The sequence below is a fragment of the Eriocheir sinensis genome, chromosome 7 (genome assembly GCF_024679095.1).
Source record: "Eriocheir sinensis breed Jianghai 21 chromosome 7, ASM2467909v1, whole genome shotgun sequence".
Taxonomy (NCBI): domain Eukaryota; kingdom Metazoa; phylum Arthropoda; class Malacostraca; order Decapoda; family Varunidae; genus Eriocheir; species Eriocheir sinensis.
The window spans coordinates 7,693,794-7,713,816 of record NC_066515.1 but is presented as its reverse complement, the minus strand read 5'-3'; the positions used below and the strand labels follow the sequence as shown (position 1 = coordinate 7,713,816).

The following is a 20,023-nucleotide window of genomic DNA, read 5'->3' as shown; positions in this document are numbered from 1 at the left end:
CTCCTTAGCTGATTTTTTCATTATATTTTTGAGGTGTTCGATGAAAGCAGATCAGTAGATATCATATATCTGGATTTTCAAAAGGCATTTGATAAGGTCCCCACCAACAATCGCTCAGCAGACTATTAGCGCACAGTATCTCGAGTAACATTCACAATTGGCTCTCTGAGCGGAAACAGAGAGTAGTTCTAAACGGTGTTGCATCTAACTGGCTCGATGTCAGAAGCGGCGTACCTCAAGGATCAGTGCTTGGCCCCATGCTCTTCTTAATTTATCTTAATGATATCGATAATGGGCTCACTTGCAAAGTATCAAAATTTGCCGATGACACAAAAATTGCTAGTAAAGTAACTGCGACACTCGACGAAGAAGCTTTACAATGAGATCTAGATCGACTTGCACGTTGGGCCAATCAATGGCAAATGAAATTTAACGTTGACAAATGTAAAGTGTTGCACATCGAAAAAAATAACAATCACGCTCGGTACGTAATGAATGGCCAACAACTTTCTGCAGTAAGTAAAGAAAAGGATCTTGGAATCACCATATCAAGCGATTTAAAGCCCGGTCAGCATTGTTCAGAAGTTGTTAAAACTGCAAACATATTGGTTGGCTTCATCGGACGAGTCTTTAATAATAAATCGGAAAAAGTAATATTAAAACTGTATAATTCGTTGGTTCGACCCCATCTAGATTACTGTGTACAGTTTTGGTCTCCCTATTACGGAAAAGACATAGAAAAGTTGGAACGAGTTCAACGAAGAGTAACAAAGATGATTCCTAGGTTGAGAAATTTATCATATGAACAAAGTCTTAAAGAAGTAAATTTATTCAGCCTATCAAAACGAAGAATGCGAGGCGATCTAATAGAAGTGTTTCAAATGTTTAAGGGATTCAGTGATATTAATGCGGAAGATTACAATTGATCGATCAAATAGAACAAGAAGAAATCACAATTTGAAGATAAGTGGTAAAAGATTCTCGTCGCACGAAGCTAAACACTTATTCTTCAATCGAGTTGTTAATGTTTGGAACTCTCTACCCTGTGATGTCGTTGATAGTACAACAGTTACGGCCTTCAAGAATAGATTAGACAAGTATTTTGAATCCAACCAGCAACTAAGATATTACTCATTGTCGTAATAACGTTAAGTTCTTTCGAATACTGGTGTCCTTGTCCGCTTTTATCGCCCGGTTAGTGGTAGCAGTAATGGTAGTTCTTTCCTCTTTCCTACATAATTTCCATGCAGTTTTTCCATGCTGATGCATGATTATTTATCCTTTCCTGCCAGCTTTGGCTGGAGGGATGGGGGGTGGGGGTGGGGTTGGGAGGAGCCTTCGCCTTTGCTTTGCTTCATCTTCCACCTTTGATTAGATAGTTAGTGTAGCTTGTCACAAACATCCTCGTAAGGACCAGCAGGTCTGCTGTTGTTTGTTCTTCCTTTGTGTTCTTGTGTGCATCCATTAAGAAGCCCAAGCATCCCCCCCCCCCTCCCTTAAACCCTCAAGACTGTGGGTGGCGTCGAATCTTTACCAATCCCCGCCAATCCTTGCTCCCGTGCGGAGGACAAATGGCCACCATAAAGCACGGTTCTCGGTCCCGACAGCGTGCCAGCTGGTGACCCTCCCCTCGCCAACTGCCGGCTACTCCGGGGGTTAAGACGGCGGGGGAGGGGGTCAGACGTCACTAGGGTGAGAGGGTGGCAGTGAAAGTCCATGGCACTGCAAGAAGGAAAAGTAGAGGGGAAAAAATGGTGAGGCTTTGGGCATAAAGAAGCGGGAGAGGAAAGGAATGTAGAGGAATCAATGGGGGTGGGAGAGAGTAAGAGGGTTTAAGAGAAATATGACGGGTGGAAAAGAAGCAAGGTGTACGAAGGCATGTCAATGGGTATAGGGTGAAGGAGGAGGAGAACGGAGGTTGGGGAGGGAGAGGGGCCAAGCCATGGGGTTTAGGAATGTGAGGAAGGTAAGAAACACTATGGAGTACAAGGAATGGTAAGTTAAAGGGTAAAAAACACGAACCACTGGTGTCGGTGATAAAACAAAAGGAAAATCACTAGGTTGAGACGATGGAAGAGGGTACAGACAGTGGTGGGAGAGAAGAATACATTGTTTGAGATGGTGGAGGAAGCGGAGGCAGGAAAAATGAAGTAGCGTGGGTAAAGGGAAAGGAAAGGGAGGAGGCCAAATGGGTGAAGGAGAGGGTACGAAAGAAGGAGAGATGAGATATAAGATATGGAATAGGAGAATGAATGAAGACTGGAGGAAAGAAACGACTGGAAGGGGAAGCTGAAGCTTTGATTAGGAGAGCAAGGCGGGGAGAGAAGGTGGATCAAGAGGTAATGAAGATGAATAAAGAGGAATAAACCAGATAACAGATAATAAAAAGGGTGAAGGGGGAGGGGGAGTAAATCATGTGTTAAGTATATATAGGGTGGGGAAAAGGGGGAAATGATAAATGCATATGAGAAAAAGAAAAGGAGAGTTAGGTAATAAAGTTTGGATCTAAAGAGGAAATGAAGGAGAGGTGGAGGAGAGTCTTGGGTTCAGGAAGAAGAGAGGAAGGGAGTTTGAAGAGAGGTGGAGGAGAGGCAGGGAGCGTGAAGAAGTAAGGCGGTAGTATCGGCATGGTGTGATGGGAGAAGAACCGTCCTATCTGCCTGATCTATACCCCACTAGAGGAAGAGGGAGAGGCGGGGATGGGGAAGGGGGGATGATTCGAAGAAGTGGAAAGAAAAGGGGAAAGGATAGCAAAGTAGCAAAGATAAAAGATAAAACGGTAAAAGAAAAGAAAAATTAAAGGAAAGGAGGAGGAAAGAAAGGAAGGTGTAAAGGAAAGAGCAGTAGAAGAGGGAGGAGTTGGAGGAGGAGGATAATTATGGGGTGTTACCACTCTCGAACGTGACTATACCCTTGAGAAAAAATAAATAAAAACGTGTAAGCAAGAGTTACTTCGGTGTGTATGATATGAACAAAACTGAAGAGGATGCTACGAAACCACACCATTGAGACAAGAAGCAAACAGACGCTGCTGGAGTAACATAAAGACGCATTATCTTACTCGCGTCAAGTCCGCGACAACCTGAGACAGAACAAAACACAGACACAGACAACACTGTTAGAGAGAGGAATATTTCAATAGAGAAGGAACTACAAAAAAAGACCAAGAAAGAAGATGCAGATTTGAAAGGAGTTGAAATTGGAAGAGGAGCATGAAGAGGAAGAGGAGGAGGAGGAGGAGGAGGAGAAGAAGGAAAGATGCCTCCGCGGGGTCTCCGTTCCCTGGTCCCTTCGTAGTCTGGCGGGTGACATGTTGTCGAGATCACGCGGACTCAAGTTGATTTGTCTCGCTCGACTCAAAGGTGGAAAAAGCTTTATGCCGTCTGGAGGAACAAGGAAAACAGGCGTGTCTAAAGTGAGGGAGGAGGAATGAGGGAAAGGAAAGGAAAAAATTATACACCAAAAAATGTACGTATGTGAGTTGCTAAAAAAAAAAAAATTCCGTACTTCCAGATGTAGAAAAACTAATAAAAATAGTCCATGAAAAAGACCTTTTGATATGATTGCTGGATAACATTATCTTTCATTTATACATATTGACCAGTTTCCATATATATGAAAACGACACAAAATATCAACTCGACAAACACAACACAAACAAAGCCAACGAACTTCTCCTCCTCCTCCTTCCTCGTCTAGACACAAACACAACGACATTATTTTTCATTTTCTCTTGGGATATTTTCTTTACTACATAAAAAGGGCCCAAGACCATTTCCCACTCCCCTTCATCTAAAGTTACGACAACAACAACAAGACCTAGTAGAAGCGCCCCAGCAGACAAACAAATACACTCATAGGCAGCGTACTTTGACACAACCATCAAGGAGACACTCACATTGTTACAGAGTCAGGGGGCGCGGGGCCGGTGGAGGGAGCGCCCACCCCCCTCCCATGCAGACGGCAGCATCACTATAAAAAGGCGCAAAACACCAACTTATTACATCCTCTTCCTCGTTCCATAAATACCACACTAACGCATTACTTCATGAGCCTCCTCCTCCTCCTCCTTCCTTGTCTAGACGAAAACACAGCCACTCTCTTTACTAAAGTACCTCTCCTTTCCCTCCTTCCTTAATTTCTTCCTTAACACTCTCCATCCGGATCCCTATTTCACTCTGCTGTCTCCCTCCCTCCCTATCTGAATCCCATCACCATTTATCCTCCTGTTCTTTCTGCCTTTCATGTTCTCCTTCCCTCCATTCCTTTAATACCTCGGTCTCGCTTCAACCGTTCCTCTTCTCACCTTCCTTCCCCCCTAGCAGCTCACTCTATTCTCTCTCCCTATTGTTCAAACTTAGTTTACGTCACTCTCTCAACCCTAAGAATCTCTTTCTATTTCCGCTTTACTTCACAGGCTCTTTTCTTACTCACATCTTGCAAGGCTCTCCCTCACTCCTTCCCTCCGCTACCCCTTGATCCTTCTTTCTCCTCCTCTCCCTCCATCCCCTAAAACGGGCTTACAACGTTTAACATTTGAAATACACGTAACACATGGAGGAGGACAGGTGGACAGGGGAGGAAAGGGAAGAAAACGGGAGAGATGGGGAAGGGAAAAAAAGGGGAAAGTAGCATAAGAAATGAGGAGGGATGAGAAAGGGAGGAGCAGGGACAGTAAAGAGAAGGGATGGAAAGTAAACGAAAAGGGAAGGGGAGGGGAGAGAGGAAAAAAGAGAGGAGAAAAGGTTAAGAAACGAGAAAGGGAGGGACGGGTAATGGAAATGACGAGAGGAATGTAGGTGGGAAGTGAGACAAAGAAAAGGGGAGGGGAGAAAGAAACGAAAATATAGAAATCAAGCTGATGGAAGTAGCTGAAAGGTAAAAGATAACAGTTGATGTACGGAGTTGAAGGAATGTGACGGGAAGGGGGGTAGAGGAAAGATGGAGGAGGGGAGGGAACATGAGAAGGAGAGGAAAGAAAGGCAAGGCAATTATCGAGTTCTCAAAGGAGGGTACTCGAATGACACACACACACACACACACACACACACACACACACACACACACACACACACACACACACACACACACACACACGGACGCACGCACGCACATCCATCGAGCATTTTACGAGCGGCATAAAAATGAGAGGAATCGCCCTTGTTACAAAGAATCAACTGGAAGCACTTGTTCGTTCCTCACGGCCCTGTAATTGGCCTTTAAATCCAACAGATGAGGCACGTGAGGAGAGCTAAGTGTAAGCAAAGCCGTGGTTCAATTTTTTTTTTTCGCCGAGTTGTTCCAGAAAAAAAAAAAAACTTAATGAATGAGGAGTAAACTGTGTGTGTATGGGGGCGGGGGGGGGGGGGAAGGGGGGGGGGGACTGTGTGTGTGTGTGTGTGTGTGTGTGTGTGTGGTGTGTGTGGGTGTGTGTGTGTGTGTGTGTGTGTGTGTTTGGTTTGTATATCTGGCAGTTTTTGTGCTGCAGATGGGTTGTATGGGAATATTCCAAACACACACACACACATACACACACACACAGTCTCTTAAATACATCCTCCACCCTCATAACTCGGCCCTGTTTCCCCCGTAAAGACACACAGCATCTTGTCCATTCTCCTTAGCCCCTCTATTCCTTTTCCTACTTTTTTTCCTTTTTCTTTTCGTCTCTTACCCTTACTCCTTCCATCCCTCCTTCTCTCCACGCTATTATCAGCTCTCAACAACTCCTTACTCCTCCTCCTCCTCCTCCTAGCGTCGATGCGGCTTGCAAGAAACTGTGTAACCAACGACGCCTCCGACAAGCGAACTCATTCAACACGACGTGGCCAAACCAGTAATCACATTTCCATTTTGTACACAAATGCACGCAGTCTATTACCCAAAAAGGACGAAATTAGGGCGTATATTGCAACTGAGAAACCAGATGTGGTAGCCATCACAGAGACTTGGGCCAACTCTGCACATCTAGTATCTGAACTGTCATTTCCCGGGTACGAAAGCTTCCAAAAAAATCGAATGCACAAGAAAGGAGGAGGAGTAATTTGCTACGTAAAAAGTACGCTCCCTGCCATAAAAATAGACAAACAGGACGCAGAGAATTACGACTCCGTCTATGTGGAAATAACTGCGAATAATAAGAAACTAACACTTGCGACCGTATACAGGCCTCCAAAACAACAGGCAGCCGATGACACTGCCCTGTACGAAGAGCTTCACTCTTTAACACAAAGTAAAGAAGCAATAATAATTGGGGACTTTAATTGCCCTAACATTGACTGGGGACAATTGACTGGAGATCAAGAGGGTAACAGGCTTATAGAAATGGTGGAGGATTCGTTCCTCACTCAAGTTGTAACTCAACCAACAAGAGAAAACAATCTGCTGGATCTGGTATTAGTAAGCGACCCCGACCTCATTCGCGACTGTGAAGTTGGTGAAAAAATTAACGGTTGCGATCACCACTTAATCCGTTTCAATGTCAACATAAGTCACAAACTCGTAGACAATCCGTCAGTGATACCAGACTACAAAAAAGCAAATTTCAACCTAGCCCGTGAGCTGCTTCCCTCTGCGACCTGGGACCAACTTCACCTAACCGACAATACAATCGACAACGAGTGGAACAACTTCAAAAATAAGATATAGGGAGTAGAAAAGGCTACAGTGCCGACGAAACCCAGGCGAGTAAATGGTGCCGTAGATCCACCGTGGATGACCAGAGAAATAAAAAGGGCGGTAAACTTAAAAAAAGGAATTATAACCTAATGAAAGAGAATGACACGGCCGAAGCCCGTACTCAGTACCACAACAGCCTCAGAGCTTGTCGCACCCTTATTCGGAGTAGTAAACGCAACTACGAAAAACAAATAGCGCGTGACATCAAGACAAACTCAAAAAAATTCTTCACATACATCAGATCGAAAAAGAAAGTAAAATCCAATATTGGTCCCCTGACAGACGAGACTGGAGCTGCAACTCAGGACAGTAAACAGATGGCCAGAATCCTCAACAGTAACTTCGCATCCGTATTCACAGTCGAGAACATCGAAACCATGCCCGAGAACCCTGACCCGCCGAGGGGAATCACGCCCCTGAAAATTGACTCAATATGCGACCAAGGAATGAAAGAGTATTTGGATAAACTCGACACGAACAAGTCAACAGGACCTGACGGTTTGTCCCCGCGGTTATTAAAAGAGCTTAAACAACAAATACTTCAGCCACTCACTAACATATTCAACCAGTCTGTTCAATTGAAAAAGGTCCCGGAAGACTGGAAGATGGCGAACGTAACACCAATTTTCAAAAAAGGAGACAAAAGCGTTTCATTAAACTACAGGCCCATAAGTTTGACATCAGTGGCAGGAAAAATACTCGAAAAGATTATTAGAGACAAACTTGTTAAGTTTCTAGAAGACAATAATGTAATCTCCGACACCCAGCATGGCTTCAGAAACAAGCGCTCCTGCCTAACGAATTTATTAGACTTCTTCCAAGGTATATATAAGAACTGGGATGCCCACATCCCCAGTGATGTTATATACCTGGACTTTCAGAAAGCCTTCGACAAAGTACCGCACGAGCGACTCCTTAAGAAACTGCACTCGGCGGGCATTGGAGCCAATCTGATCGCGTGGATAAGAGATTGGCTCACCGACAGAAAACAACGAGTACTACTCAACGGACAGCCTTCCGATTGGCTTCCAGTCACTAGTGGAGTGCCTCAAGGGTCAGTGCTGGGACCCATTCTCTTCATCATATATATCAACGACCTCGAAGCAGGACTGAAATCCACAATATCGAAATTTGCTGATGACACTAAGGTGGGGGGAAAGGCCCTCACAAAGACCGACTGCGAAATCATTCAGAAAGACCTCAATCACATTATCGAATGGTCGGAAAAATGGCAAATGTCTTTTAATGTTGACAAATGCAAAGTCATGCACATTGGGTCCAGAAATAGTAACCACACATACATCATGAATGGGAGACCTCTGCAAGCGATGCAGGAGGAAAAGGATCTTGGAGTCACTATCAGCAGTGACTTGAAACACGCGAATCACTGTAAAAAAGCATACAACAAAGCCAACACTATGCTCGGGTTCATAGCGAGGAACTTCGAGTGTAAAACGCCAGACGTGATGCTATCCTTGTATAATTCCATGGTAAGACCGCACCTCGAGTATGCAGTACAGTTCTGGTCTCCTAATTACAGAAAGGACATTGATTTACTGGAAAGGATTCAGCGACGCGCCACGAAAATGATACCAACCTTAAGGGCTCAACCGTACGAGGAACGACTCAAGCGACTCAATCTCTTTACATTAGAGAAAAGACGCCTACGAGGAGATATGATTCAAGTCTTCAAGTATCTGAAAAAATTCAATAACGTCGATTACTCCAATTTCTTTGAATTGCAAACCAACCTAAGAACTAGAAATAACGGTTTACCCATTCAGTCTAGTCGATGTAACAGAGACATCGGAAGGAGTTTCTTTTCAAACCGAGTCATCCGTCACTGGAACAATCTTCCTTCAGAAGTAGTAAATGCGAATACTATCAACTCCTTCAAATATAGAATCGACCGTCACTTCGCTGCGTCGGGAGTAAACTGAATATTGAGTTGCTTTCATCTGCTCCTCAATATCGAGGTGCTTTCATCTACTCCTCAATGTCGAGGGTGCTTTCATCTGCTCCCCAGGCCCCAGGCTGTCGAGCAGATTAAATCACCAAAGCGGGCAACCTCGTAATGAGCCAATAGGCTTTCTGTTGCCTGCGTTTCCATGTTTCCATGTTTCCTCCTCATCTTCTCTTCACCCATTTTCTCTAGCTCTTAGTCCTTCCCTCCTCTATAACTCCCCTACACACCTCTTTCCTTTCAAACTCCTCTTTGGCTACTTTCTTATCTTCCTTAATGCCCTCCCCCCCCTCGTCTTCTTAACCACAGCTCAGGCCTAGAAAGAGGAAAGAAAAGGAAAGTTTCGTTTAGTCGGCGCAACATCTGTGGCCATATGCTGGAGAGAGACAGAAGGGGAAGGAATTATAGGAGAAGGGAACAGATCCCAGGAGACGGGACACAACACCCGATTAATACCCGGTACCCATTCACTGCCGGGTGGACAGGGGCGTAGGGTATCGGAAAAGCCGCCCAATTTTGTTTCCACTCCCCCCAGGAATCGAACTCGGGCTCTCTCGGTAGTGAGCCGAGTGTGCTAACCACAGCACCACGGAGCTCCCCCCTAGGAGGAAAAGCAACCGTAAAGGGAAGGATAAAAATAAGTAGAAACTGATTATAACAGAGTAAATAGAGGAGTAGAAGACGACTAAAGATGGGGATTGGGTGTCATGGGAAGAGAAAACAAAACAGAAGAATGGGAAATGGTATAAAGTCACAAGGGAGGAGATGGAGTAAGGGCAGCGCAACAAGATACTGGTACTAAGAGGTTAAGGGAATAGTCTACTGGATGACAGGCCAAATCTGTGATGCTCAGCGCATCACAGAGGTGATTGTCTCTGGAATGGAGGCATACATTCCTCGTTCTTTCTCTACTCCTCACGCTAAAAAGCCTTGGTTTAATCACGCTTGTTCTCGTGCTGTCAATGATAGAGAGGTAGCTCACAAAAGATACCAGAGCCTTCAAACTAATGCTAATTATGAACTTTACATTTCTGCCCGAAATCGTGCCAAATCTATTCTCCGACTAACCAAAAATTCTTTCATTAATAGAAAATGTCAAAACCTTGCTTTCTCTAACTCTTCCCGTGACTTCTGGCATCTAGCCAAAAACATCTCCTCCAACTTCACTTCTTCATCTTTCCCTCCACTCCTCAGTCCTGACGGCAACACTGCCGTCTCATCTATCTCTAAGGCTGAACTCTTCTCTCAAACTTTTCTAAAACTCCACTCTGGACGATTCTGGGCATATTCCTACTCATCCCCTCTGACTCCTTTATGCCTGTTATAAAGATTCTTCAAAATGATGTTTTCTATGCCCTCTCTGGCCTCAATCCTCAGAAGGCTTATGGACCTGATGGAGTGCCTCCTATTGTCCTTAAAAACTGTGCCTCCGTGCTGTCACCCTGCCTGGTCAAACTCTTTCGCCTCTGCCTGTCAACATCTACCTTTCCTTCTTGCTGGAAGTATGCCTTCACACAGCCTGTACCTAAGAAGGGTGACCGCTCCAATCCTCAAACTACCGTCCTATTGCTTTACTTTCTTGTCTATCTAAAGCTTTTGAATCAATCCTTAACCGTAAGATTCAAAAGCACCTTTCCACTTCTGACCTTCTATCTGATCGCCAGTATGGGTTCCGCAAGGGGCGTTCTACTGGTGATCTCCTAGCCTTCTTAACTGACTCTTGGTCATCCTCTCTTAGCCGTTTCGGTGAAACTTTGCTATTGCGCTGGACATATCAAAAGCTTTTGATAGGGTCTGGCACAAATCTTTGCTTTCTAAACTACCCTCCTACGGTTTCTATCCTTCTCTCTGTACCTTTATCTCCAGTTTCCTTTCTGACCGTTCTATTTCTGCCGTGGTAGACGGTCACTGTTCTTTCCCTAAACCTATTAACAGTGGTGCTCCAAAAGGCTCTGTCCTCTCTGTCTTCTTTCCAAAACGAACTGTCCTATCCATTCCTACGCCGATGATTCCACTCTGCATTACTCAACTTCTTTCAATAGATGACCCACCCTACAGGAACTTAATGACTCAAGGCTGGAGGTTGCAGAACGTTTAGCCTCAGACCTTACTATTATTTCCGATTGGGGCAAGAAGAACCTGGTGTCCTTCAACGCCTCAAAAACACAGTTTCTCCACCTATCCACTCGACACAATCTTCCAAACAACTATCCCCTATTCTTTGACAACACCCAGCTATCACCTTCCTCAACACTAAACATCCTCGGTCTATCCTTAACTCAAAATCTCAACTGGAAACTTCATATCTCATCTCTTACTAAATCAGCTTCCTCGAGGCTGGGCGTTCTGTACCGTCTCCGTCAGTTCTTCTCCCCTGCACAGTTGCTGTCCATATACAAGGGCCTTGTCCGCCCTCGTATGGAGTATGCATCTCACATGTGGGAGGGCTCCATTCACACAGCTCTCCTCCTCATACTGATAGTCTTCTACCTCTTAAATTCCGCCGCCATATTGCCTCTCTATCTTCTTTCGATATGCCCTTCTGAACTTGCTAACTGCATGTCTCCCCCCCTCCCGCGGCCCCGCTGCACTCGACTTTCTACTCATGCTCATCCCTATACTGTCCAAACCCCTTATGCAAGAGTTAACCAGCATCTTCACTCTTTCATCCCTCACGCTGGTAAACTCTGGAACAATCTTCCTTCATCTGTATTTCCTCCTGCCTACGACTTGAACTCTTTCAAGAGGAGGGTATCAGGACACCTCTCCTCCCGAAACTGACTTATCTTTCGGCCACCTCTTTGGATTCTTTTTAGGAGCAGCGAGTAGCGGGCTTTTTTTTATTAATGTTTACTTTTTTGTGCCCTTGAGCTGTCTCCTTTGCTGTAAAAAAAAAAAAAAAAAAAAAAAAAAAAAAAAAAAACGAGGGCTCTGAGAAGAAGTTGGAAAGGGGTGATAGCTTGAGGTGACTGCGCAGGGGAGGAACATGTAGGGGAGCTGGTAAAAGGGAAAGAACACAATAGGAACTGCGTTTTATGGGAAGGTGTTGATGGGTATGATGAAGAGGGAGAGGCGTGGCTGGTGGCTGGTGGACAGTGTGAAGCTAGACAAGGACTGGTAGCAAAGTGAAGGGTTTAGTGGAGAGGTCTTGAAGGACACAGGGGAAAAAGTGGCGGTTACTTAACAGGGCTTTGGTGAGTGGATGGGTTGTTGAAGTGTACGGGAGCGCTGTCAGGGTGTTGGTGGTGGACGAAGGAACAGAAAGACCTGGTGGGGAAGTTAAGGTGTTTGAGGATATGGAGAAATGTGTTGGTTGGGTAATAGTGGCTGGTGGTGGTAGGTACGTGAGTGGCGGGTGCGTGGGAGGTACTGGAGTTGTTGGAGGTGTATGGGAGAGTTGTAAGAGTGCTAGTGGTGGTGCGGGCGGTGTGAGTGGAGATTTTGGGGTGGGCAGAAGGGTTGGGAAGGAGACGCCGGAATGAATGGAAATGATAAAGTAAATAAGGTGCATGAGGAATAATAAAATGTAGAGCTAGGAACAATAAAACAGGCACATGGAGAAAAGGAGAAATAGAGCAATAGGTAAGAGAAAAAGTGGGACGTGAAATGAAAAATAAATATACATAAAAAAGGGAATGATACAGGACGAGGTACAAAAATGAGGGGAACGTAGATGGCAAAACATAATCAAAGATGAATAGGAGAAACAAGAGACATACAAGTGCGGAAAAGAGGAAAGGCATAGACGAGATAGCATTAAATAGGTGTTAAGGCCAAATACGAGTAGGAATGGAGGAATTTGTTTGTTTCAAGTCACTGCTGATGGTAACCCCGAGGTCTCTTTCCTCTTGCACAACATGTAGTGGTTCGCCACCCATGTGGTATGTGTGGTTGCTGTTTCTGGATCCGATATGCATTACTTTACATTTGGTAGTGTTGAAGGACATCTGCCATTTTTCTGACCACCGAGTGATCTGGTCCAGGTCTCTCTGGATAATTTCGCAGTCTGCCGTTGTGAGGGCCTTCCCACCCACCTTTGTGTTGTCGGCAAATTTTGAAAGATTGGATTTCAATCCTAGTTCTAGGTCGTTGATATATATGATGAGAAGTATGGGTCCCAGCACTGACCCTTGTGGCACTCCACTTGTGACCGGGAGCCACTCGGAGGCCTGTCCGTTGAGTACAACTCGTTGTTTTCTTCCAGTGAGCCAGTCCTTGATCCACGCTGTCAGATTGCCGCCTAATCCCGCCGACTTGAGTTTCTTGAGGAGTCTTTCGTGTGGCACTTTGTCAAAGGCTTTCTGAAAGTCTGGATATATAACATCGCTGGGGATATGATTATCCCAGTTTGCATAGATACCTTGGAAGAAGTCCAATAAATTGGTTAAGCATGAGCGCTTGTTCCTGAAACCGTGCTGAGCATCGGAAATGATGTTGTTGTCTTCAAGGAACCTAACGAGTTTGTCTCTGATGATCTTCTCGAGAATTTTTCCCGCCACAGAGGTCAGGCTGATTGGTCTGTAGTTTAGGGCCACACTTTTGTCTCCCTTTTTGTAGATCAGAGTTACATTCGCTTGTTTCCAGTCTCTTTGGGACTTTGTTTTGTTGTAGTGACAAATTGTAGATGGCGGTGTGTGGCTTGAGGATTTGCTGCTTGAGTTCCTTGAGTAGCCTGGGTGACAAGTCGTCGGGTCCGGTGGACTTGTTTGTCTCGAGTTTGTCTAGGTACTTTTTCGCATCCCGTTCGTCGATTGTGCCAACTTCTAGGGGAGTGATTCCCATCGGTGGGGTAGGGCTCTCGGGTACGAACTGGGTATTCTCGACCGTGAACACAGACGCGTAGTTTCTGTTTAGGATTTTGACCATTTGTCTACTGTCCTGTGTTAGTACGTCACTTTCATCTTTTAAGGGACCGATATTGTTTTTTGTCTTCTTTTTGGTTCTTATATACGTGAAGAACTTTTTCGGGTTGGACTTGGCTTCGCGTGCAATTTGCTTTTCATAGTCGCGTTTATGCTGACGAATGAGTGTTCTGCAAGCTCTGAGGCTTTGATGGTAGTGTTCGCGTGCCTCGTCAGTGCCGTTTTCCTTGAGCAAGTTGTATTTTCTCTTCTTTAAATTAATCGCCCGTCGAACCTGGGTAGTCATCCATGGTGGGCTTGTGGCATTATTTGTTCTCCTTGTCTTCATGGGAACAGTTGTTCTCTCTACCTCCAGGAATTTGTTCCTGAAGCCATTCCACGCTCCGTCCACTGGAGTGTAGGTCATGGGTTCCCAAGTTGTCTGGGTTAGCAGCTCACGAGCGAAATTAAAATTGGCTCTTTTGTAGTCTGGAATCTTGGACGTGTTTTCGGTGAGTTCATAGTCTGTTCTGATCTTTAGGCGGATCAGGTGATGGTCGCAACCATCCAGTTTTTCGCCGACTTGACATTCACGTGTGAGATCTGAATCACTCACGAGTACTAGGTCTAATAAGTTATTTTCCCTCGTCGGTTGGGTAACAATCTGAGTAAGAAAAGTGTCTTCTAACATTTCGAGCAATCTGTTACCCTCCCGATCTCCAATCATCGTGGTCCAGTCAATGTTGGCACAGTTAAAGTCCCCGATAATGACTGATTGTTTGTTTTGCGTTACGGTGTGGATTATTTCGTACAGCGCCTCGTCATCCGCTGCTTGTTTCCTTGGAGGTCTGTAAACGGTTCCAAGCGTTATTTTGTTGTGCTTGCTAGTCTCCAGCTCAACATATACAGTATCATATTTCTCAGAGTCTTCTTTCTTTATTTCCACGGCAGGGTATTTGTTCTTGACGTAACAGATAACACCTCCTCCTTTCTTGTGAAGTCTGTTTTTGTAAAAGCTCTCGTATCCCGGAATTGAGAATTCGGTCATTAGGTGGTCAGAGGTGGCCCACGTTTCGGTGATGGCAATCACGTCCGGACTTTCTACGTCAACGTAGGCAAGTAACTCATCCCGTTTGGGTATTAAGCTCCGCGCGTTGGTGTATAAGACAGAAATGTCCTTCTTGACTTCAGTGCTTCGAGGCACAGTAGTCCGGTGTCTGCGTATGTTTTCTGTTGGGGGCGTTGGTGTATGATGGGAGGGCTCTACTGGTTGGTTGTTTACGATACTTTGGTGCCCCTCCTGCGTAGTATTAGTAATAGTAGTAGTAGTAGTAGAAGTAGTAGCAGTAGAAGTTGTAGTAGTAGTAGTAGAAGTAGCAGAATTATTATTATTATTATTATTATGATTATTATTATTATTATTATTATTATTATTATTATTATTATTATCATTATTGGTAGTAGTAGTAGTAGTAGTTGTAGTAGAGTAGGGTAGAGTAGGGTGGGTCGGGAGTGACTTGAGTAGGGAAGGAAAGGGAGATCTGGACGTAATAGATGATAGGTGATTTAGTGCTAGGTAGTATTAGTGATATGGTTGGATGCCATAGTCATTAGCGAACAGAATTGGGGCTAATGACCTCCAAGCTATGGAGCCCTCCATGATTATGTGTCGGGAAAATAAACATGGGTGGAGGTATCATTTATGTTGTAGTAGAGTAGTAGTAGTAGCAGTAGTAGTAGTAGTAGTAGTAGTAATCGTAGTAGTAGTAGTAGTAGTAGTGGTAGTAGTAGTAGTAGTAAAGTAGCAAAGCAGTAATAGTGAAGTAGTAGTAGTCGTAGTAGTAGTAGTAGTAGTATCAGGAAGAGGAGGAGGATCAGGATGGGGAGGAGCAGCAGCAGCAGCTAAGTGTTGTGAAATTCCTTCCCTGTGTTATGAGAGCACAATCACAAAGCGACGCACTCGCTGTATTCACGGGGTGTAGTTTTGTACAATTCCTGCTCTGATAGTCGGGTTTGCCCAAGGTGATGACCACTCCCCGGCGCTTTGCCCCATTTATTTTTTACAGGTGTTGGTGTTCAAAGAGTAATGCGTGCAACGTATTTTCTCTGCGGCGTAACGGACCAATGGTCTTCAAACTTTCCGTGATGGAACCCAGTTGGGTTTATGCACACCCTCACGACCCGAGGCAAGGCTCGTGATGGCAATGCGTAGTGGGAGGCATCTTATCCAGCATTTATGCATCTGTCTGGTGGAGCTAGCAAGCCGGCAAGTCATGTTTTGGGGGCCTGATGCTGGCTCTTGACCTGTACATTGAGGGGCGATTCCACCCAGAATACTGTTCTTGCTTGCTGACATGAATTTGAAAATTGGGAGAGCATAATACACTGAATACTTTTGATAACTATCTAAACTCACCTGCTGCCTCCAATGATCCTCAAGGTGTATTAAAACGCGTATATATAAATATGTAATAACTAAAAGAAAAATAACTGTATGAAGGAACACAGCATAAATAACTGAAGGCAACAAGCAACAGAAAGTAATGTTGCTTGGGTAATGGGTAACTATTGTAGGTAGATACTTGGGAAGGGAGTGACGCACGTACCTTTACGATAAGCTGCAGCGGGGGTGAGGGTGACGCCGAGGCAGCAGGCAAGGAGGGCGAGAAGGCGTCCTGGTGAGGGCAGCATTGTGGGGGGCGGCGGTGGCGGTGGTGCTGCTAGTGGCGGTGAACGGTTAGCGATGCACAGGTACACGCCCCCAAACACAGCACAGGTGAGGCGCTAACACACGCCCTCACGTCACTATATTCATTAAACTACCTTTCTCTAACTTCCTGTTTTTCTCCCCCAAAAGTCTGTTATACGTCCCACATGCCGCAAAGGCACTCACAGACTTTCACAGACACGGACAGTTTATTCACGTGTTCCTGAGTCGGGGTGTTAGGCGGGGCAGGGGTCGAGACACTCACAGACTCTCACTGACACAGATAGTTTCTTCGCGTGTTCTTGAGGCAGCGTGTGTGGCAGGAATGGGTTGGAAGCGCCACGTCATCCATATAGCTCCGGAAGTGAGCCGGATTTGAGCACCGCCTAGGGAGAGACACGAGGAAGATAGCATATATAATGGATGATGTTCCCCGCCTGAGTCTGCAGGATATTTGTTGCGTGCGTATGTGCTGATATCCGCCAGCAGGATTCGCGGTGCACACATTACTCGTGCTGAGGTGTTCGTGGTGGGTGTGTTGATGGTGGGTGGGTGGTGGTGGTGGCAGGATCGTCTGGGGGTTGAGCTGTATTGATGTCCAATTTGTGTCCCTTCAAGAGAGCGTCAAGGCGGGGGTGTCAGGTTGTCAGTGGAGGCGATATATTGCCGACGCCACGAGCCAAGGGCGCGAGACGTGCCAATTTCTAGACCAGGAGCCAGCTCCTTACGCGTTACCGATTGATTCCTCGCCTTCGTAAGTTCTGTGTGGCCGCTGATACCCGACGCGCTCACCAACACTCACGCTCAAAAACAGAGGCACCGACAAACACCCGCGCCACGCACGTTTTCCTTCCTGATACACCTGGGCCAGAGGTCAATCGTCCGTCTTTTGTTATATGTAAAGTTAGTCACTAAATTTTACCTTTTTTGCTGTCGCTTCACTTTCTCTTTCAGTGATAACATTAGTTTCGCGTTGTCCTTTCCCTTACTCTTCCTACAACATAACTTTTTCCGGTCAAGTTTCCGGTTTGGTGCGCTGCCCGTCAAGCGTTCTTTTCCTCAGCATTAGTTGACGTCACTGGCTCACGGAGATCGGTTCCTCTTTCCCACAGACAAGAGATAAAAACACTAATCTAAAAACACCGCGCCGCCGGCAGTACACACGCGAGCAACGGGCTATTTTTCACAAGAATTTTCACAAACTTTTCCTGAACAGTCTGGTTCGGCGGGTGGGTCCACGGCTTCCTTCCTCTTCCTCTTTCTGCCACTGACGGCGACTCTGCCGTCTCCGCCTCCCCCTGTCTCCGCGGCTCTTCTCCTTGTGCACGCATACAACCAGAAGGGAAACTCGCAACTTTCAGACTATTCTTCCTCTGTGAGGATTTTCCCCCTGGATGCCTCACGGTAATTGCAGTATCATGTTTTTCGCCCCTCCTCCTTCTCCGTCCCTCCTGAGTCTCCTTGGCGCTCTAATTAGTAATTTTGTTGACTCGCATCAGCATCTCGGCCAAGGAAGGAAGGGAGGCAGGAAGGCAGGCTCTCTTTCTCTCTCTCGCCCCTGCAACCAATCCCGCGCATCGACAGTTTCCACAGTCGCACAGCCAATCAGTGGAGCTTTTCTCGCCCGTGTGGCCTTCACGCGTAGCCGATACAAAGGTCATTCCGCGCTTTTGTCAGACAGATTGACCAATGGGAGAAGAGTTACGAGAAGCCGCCAGTGAAGGAGGGAGGCGGCAGGGGCTGAGTTGAAGGAGTAAGGGAGGGGGGATAGGGGCTGAGTTGAAGGAGTGAGGGAGAAGCGATCAGCGTGCCGGCTTCTGAGAGGCTTCCGACCTGATGAGCCTTAATTAGATAGGATTACATTCCTCGATCGGCAAGATCATCCCCTCTAATGTTTGATCAAATGGATTGCTTTAACGGCTCCGATGAGAACCGCGGCCGATCAGAACACGGGGAATTCCAGGGATGGTTACCCCGCAGGGGGCGTGTTGGTGATGATAATCACCTTGGAGGTGAAACTCCGTGTTCGACTTTCACAGCGCCGGCCAATCAACGATGACGATACTCTGATGTTTTATTCTCCTTCATTATCCTTCAAAATGTAAACGATAAATGAGTAAGTCATGAGGAGATTGAGGAGGAGTATTAATAAATGGAAAGAGCAATAACAGGAAGATGAATATCTATCTATCGACGAGTTTTTTCGGACTGCCAACGGCTACACATAAGAGGTGACAGACTCAACCTTAAAAGAATATGAAAAACGTCCAAAAGAACAGTCTCTTTCTGCTCTTTCCTTTGTTTTCTCTTTCCCTCCCGTTGCCGAAAAAGAGTCGGGAATACTTGCGGCTTAACGAGAGAAGCTCTCGAGAAGGTGGCGGCGTCCCCAGAGCCACGCACTGTCTCCTTCAGCGAGTCGCTAATGGCCCAAGTTACTGCTGGTTACTCAGAGGACCTCGCCGCGCCTCACCACAAGACTCCCGTTGGATTCTGAAGAGAGGGGAGAGAAAAAGGGTGATTAAACAATGTGAATATACAACTTAGGCTGGAGTTCCCTCATCCTACTGAATGTACATAAAAAAAGAGAGAGAGAGAGAGAGAGAGAGAGAGAGAGAGAGAGAGAGAGAGAGAGAGAGAGAGAGAGAGAGAGAGAGAGAGAGAGAGAGGACTTGGAGGAAAAAAATCAATGTATATCTTCATTACTCCCTCACACACACACACACACACACACACACACACACACACACAGTGATGAAAAAAAAAATCCAAAATCAGACACGGAAGAAAATAATCCCTACAATCAATTAAGAAGGGCAATTATCCTTCTCCAGATGAGCTCTTTTAATGAGGCTCTAATTCAATAACACAAGGACTCCGGGAACAGGCTAAGACTCACATTCAACAAACCGGCAACACCCAAGGCACGCCCCCCACTCTCCATAACTCTTATTTGCTGCCCATTTGTGTGACTTAATATTCTGTTTGGTCTGTTTTCTGTTTGATCTGTTTTCTGTTGGCCGGGACTGTGAGTTTAGGGTGGATCGAGGATGAGAGTGGTGGTCGAGGATGGATTAGAAGGAGGAGGAGGAGGAGGAGGAGGCCCAGAATAAAGAACAACAAGAGAAGAACAGGAAGCAGACGAAAAATAAATACAAAAGATGTTGATAAAAAAAAATACATGCGAAGCAGATAGACGCAGGATTATAAACTTCGGCTCGACAAATTAAGTTAAACTTTTTCAGTTTATACTTTCCTGGGAAGTTTCTTACCGTCGTCTTTAATTTTTCTTCTGCGGTACTCATTCAGTCGCTGCTTTAGTAAGTCCTGAGGTGATATATAAATTCGTTTTTGTTTATATACTTAGGGCTCACGAATTTTTTTCCTAATGATCTGCAGAGCGGAGAGAAGAGGAGAGAGAGAAAAAAAATATTGTTGTGTTTGTGTCACAAGAACGAGGGCGGAAATGTGATGAGTAACTCTTAACTTTAGTGTTGGAGGTGGGATAAACACACACACACACACACACACACACACACACACACACACACAGACACAGGCAGACAGACAGACAGACAAACAGAAACACACACACACACACACACACACACACACACACACACACACACAGTGTATGTATGTATCTTCTTGTGTCCCTCTTCCATTTCCCATGCCATTATTGCCTCCTCTATTTTTTTTCTTTCATATACCTTGTATTTTGTGTTCTTGTCCTCATCCAAATTGTAACTCTGTCATACACTTTTTTTTCGTTTCGTGTACGTGACTTGTTCATTTCCGTGTTTCTGTGTGCTTGTTCCTTTTGCCTGCATTTTTTTA

At 45.5% G+C, this 20,023-nt stretch overlaps 1 protein-coding gene across 1 annotated transcript in view; it reads right to left on the bottom strand.

Annotated features, from left to right (window-relative positions):
* The window catches only part of LOC126995284 (nectin-1-like), a 185,402-nt gene extending 168,832 nt beyond the window's left edge, over positions 1–16,570 (bottom strand). The window contains exon 1 of the mRNA XM_050854773.1: positions 16,089–16,570. Within this exon, the coding sequence (XP_050710730.1) occupies positions 16,089–16,173 (85 nt within the window). The 5' untranslated portion in view covers positions 16,174–16,570. The remainder of the gene's footprint in view (positions 1–16,088) is intronic.
* Positions 16,571–20,023: the final 3,453 nt, after the last annotated feature.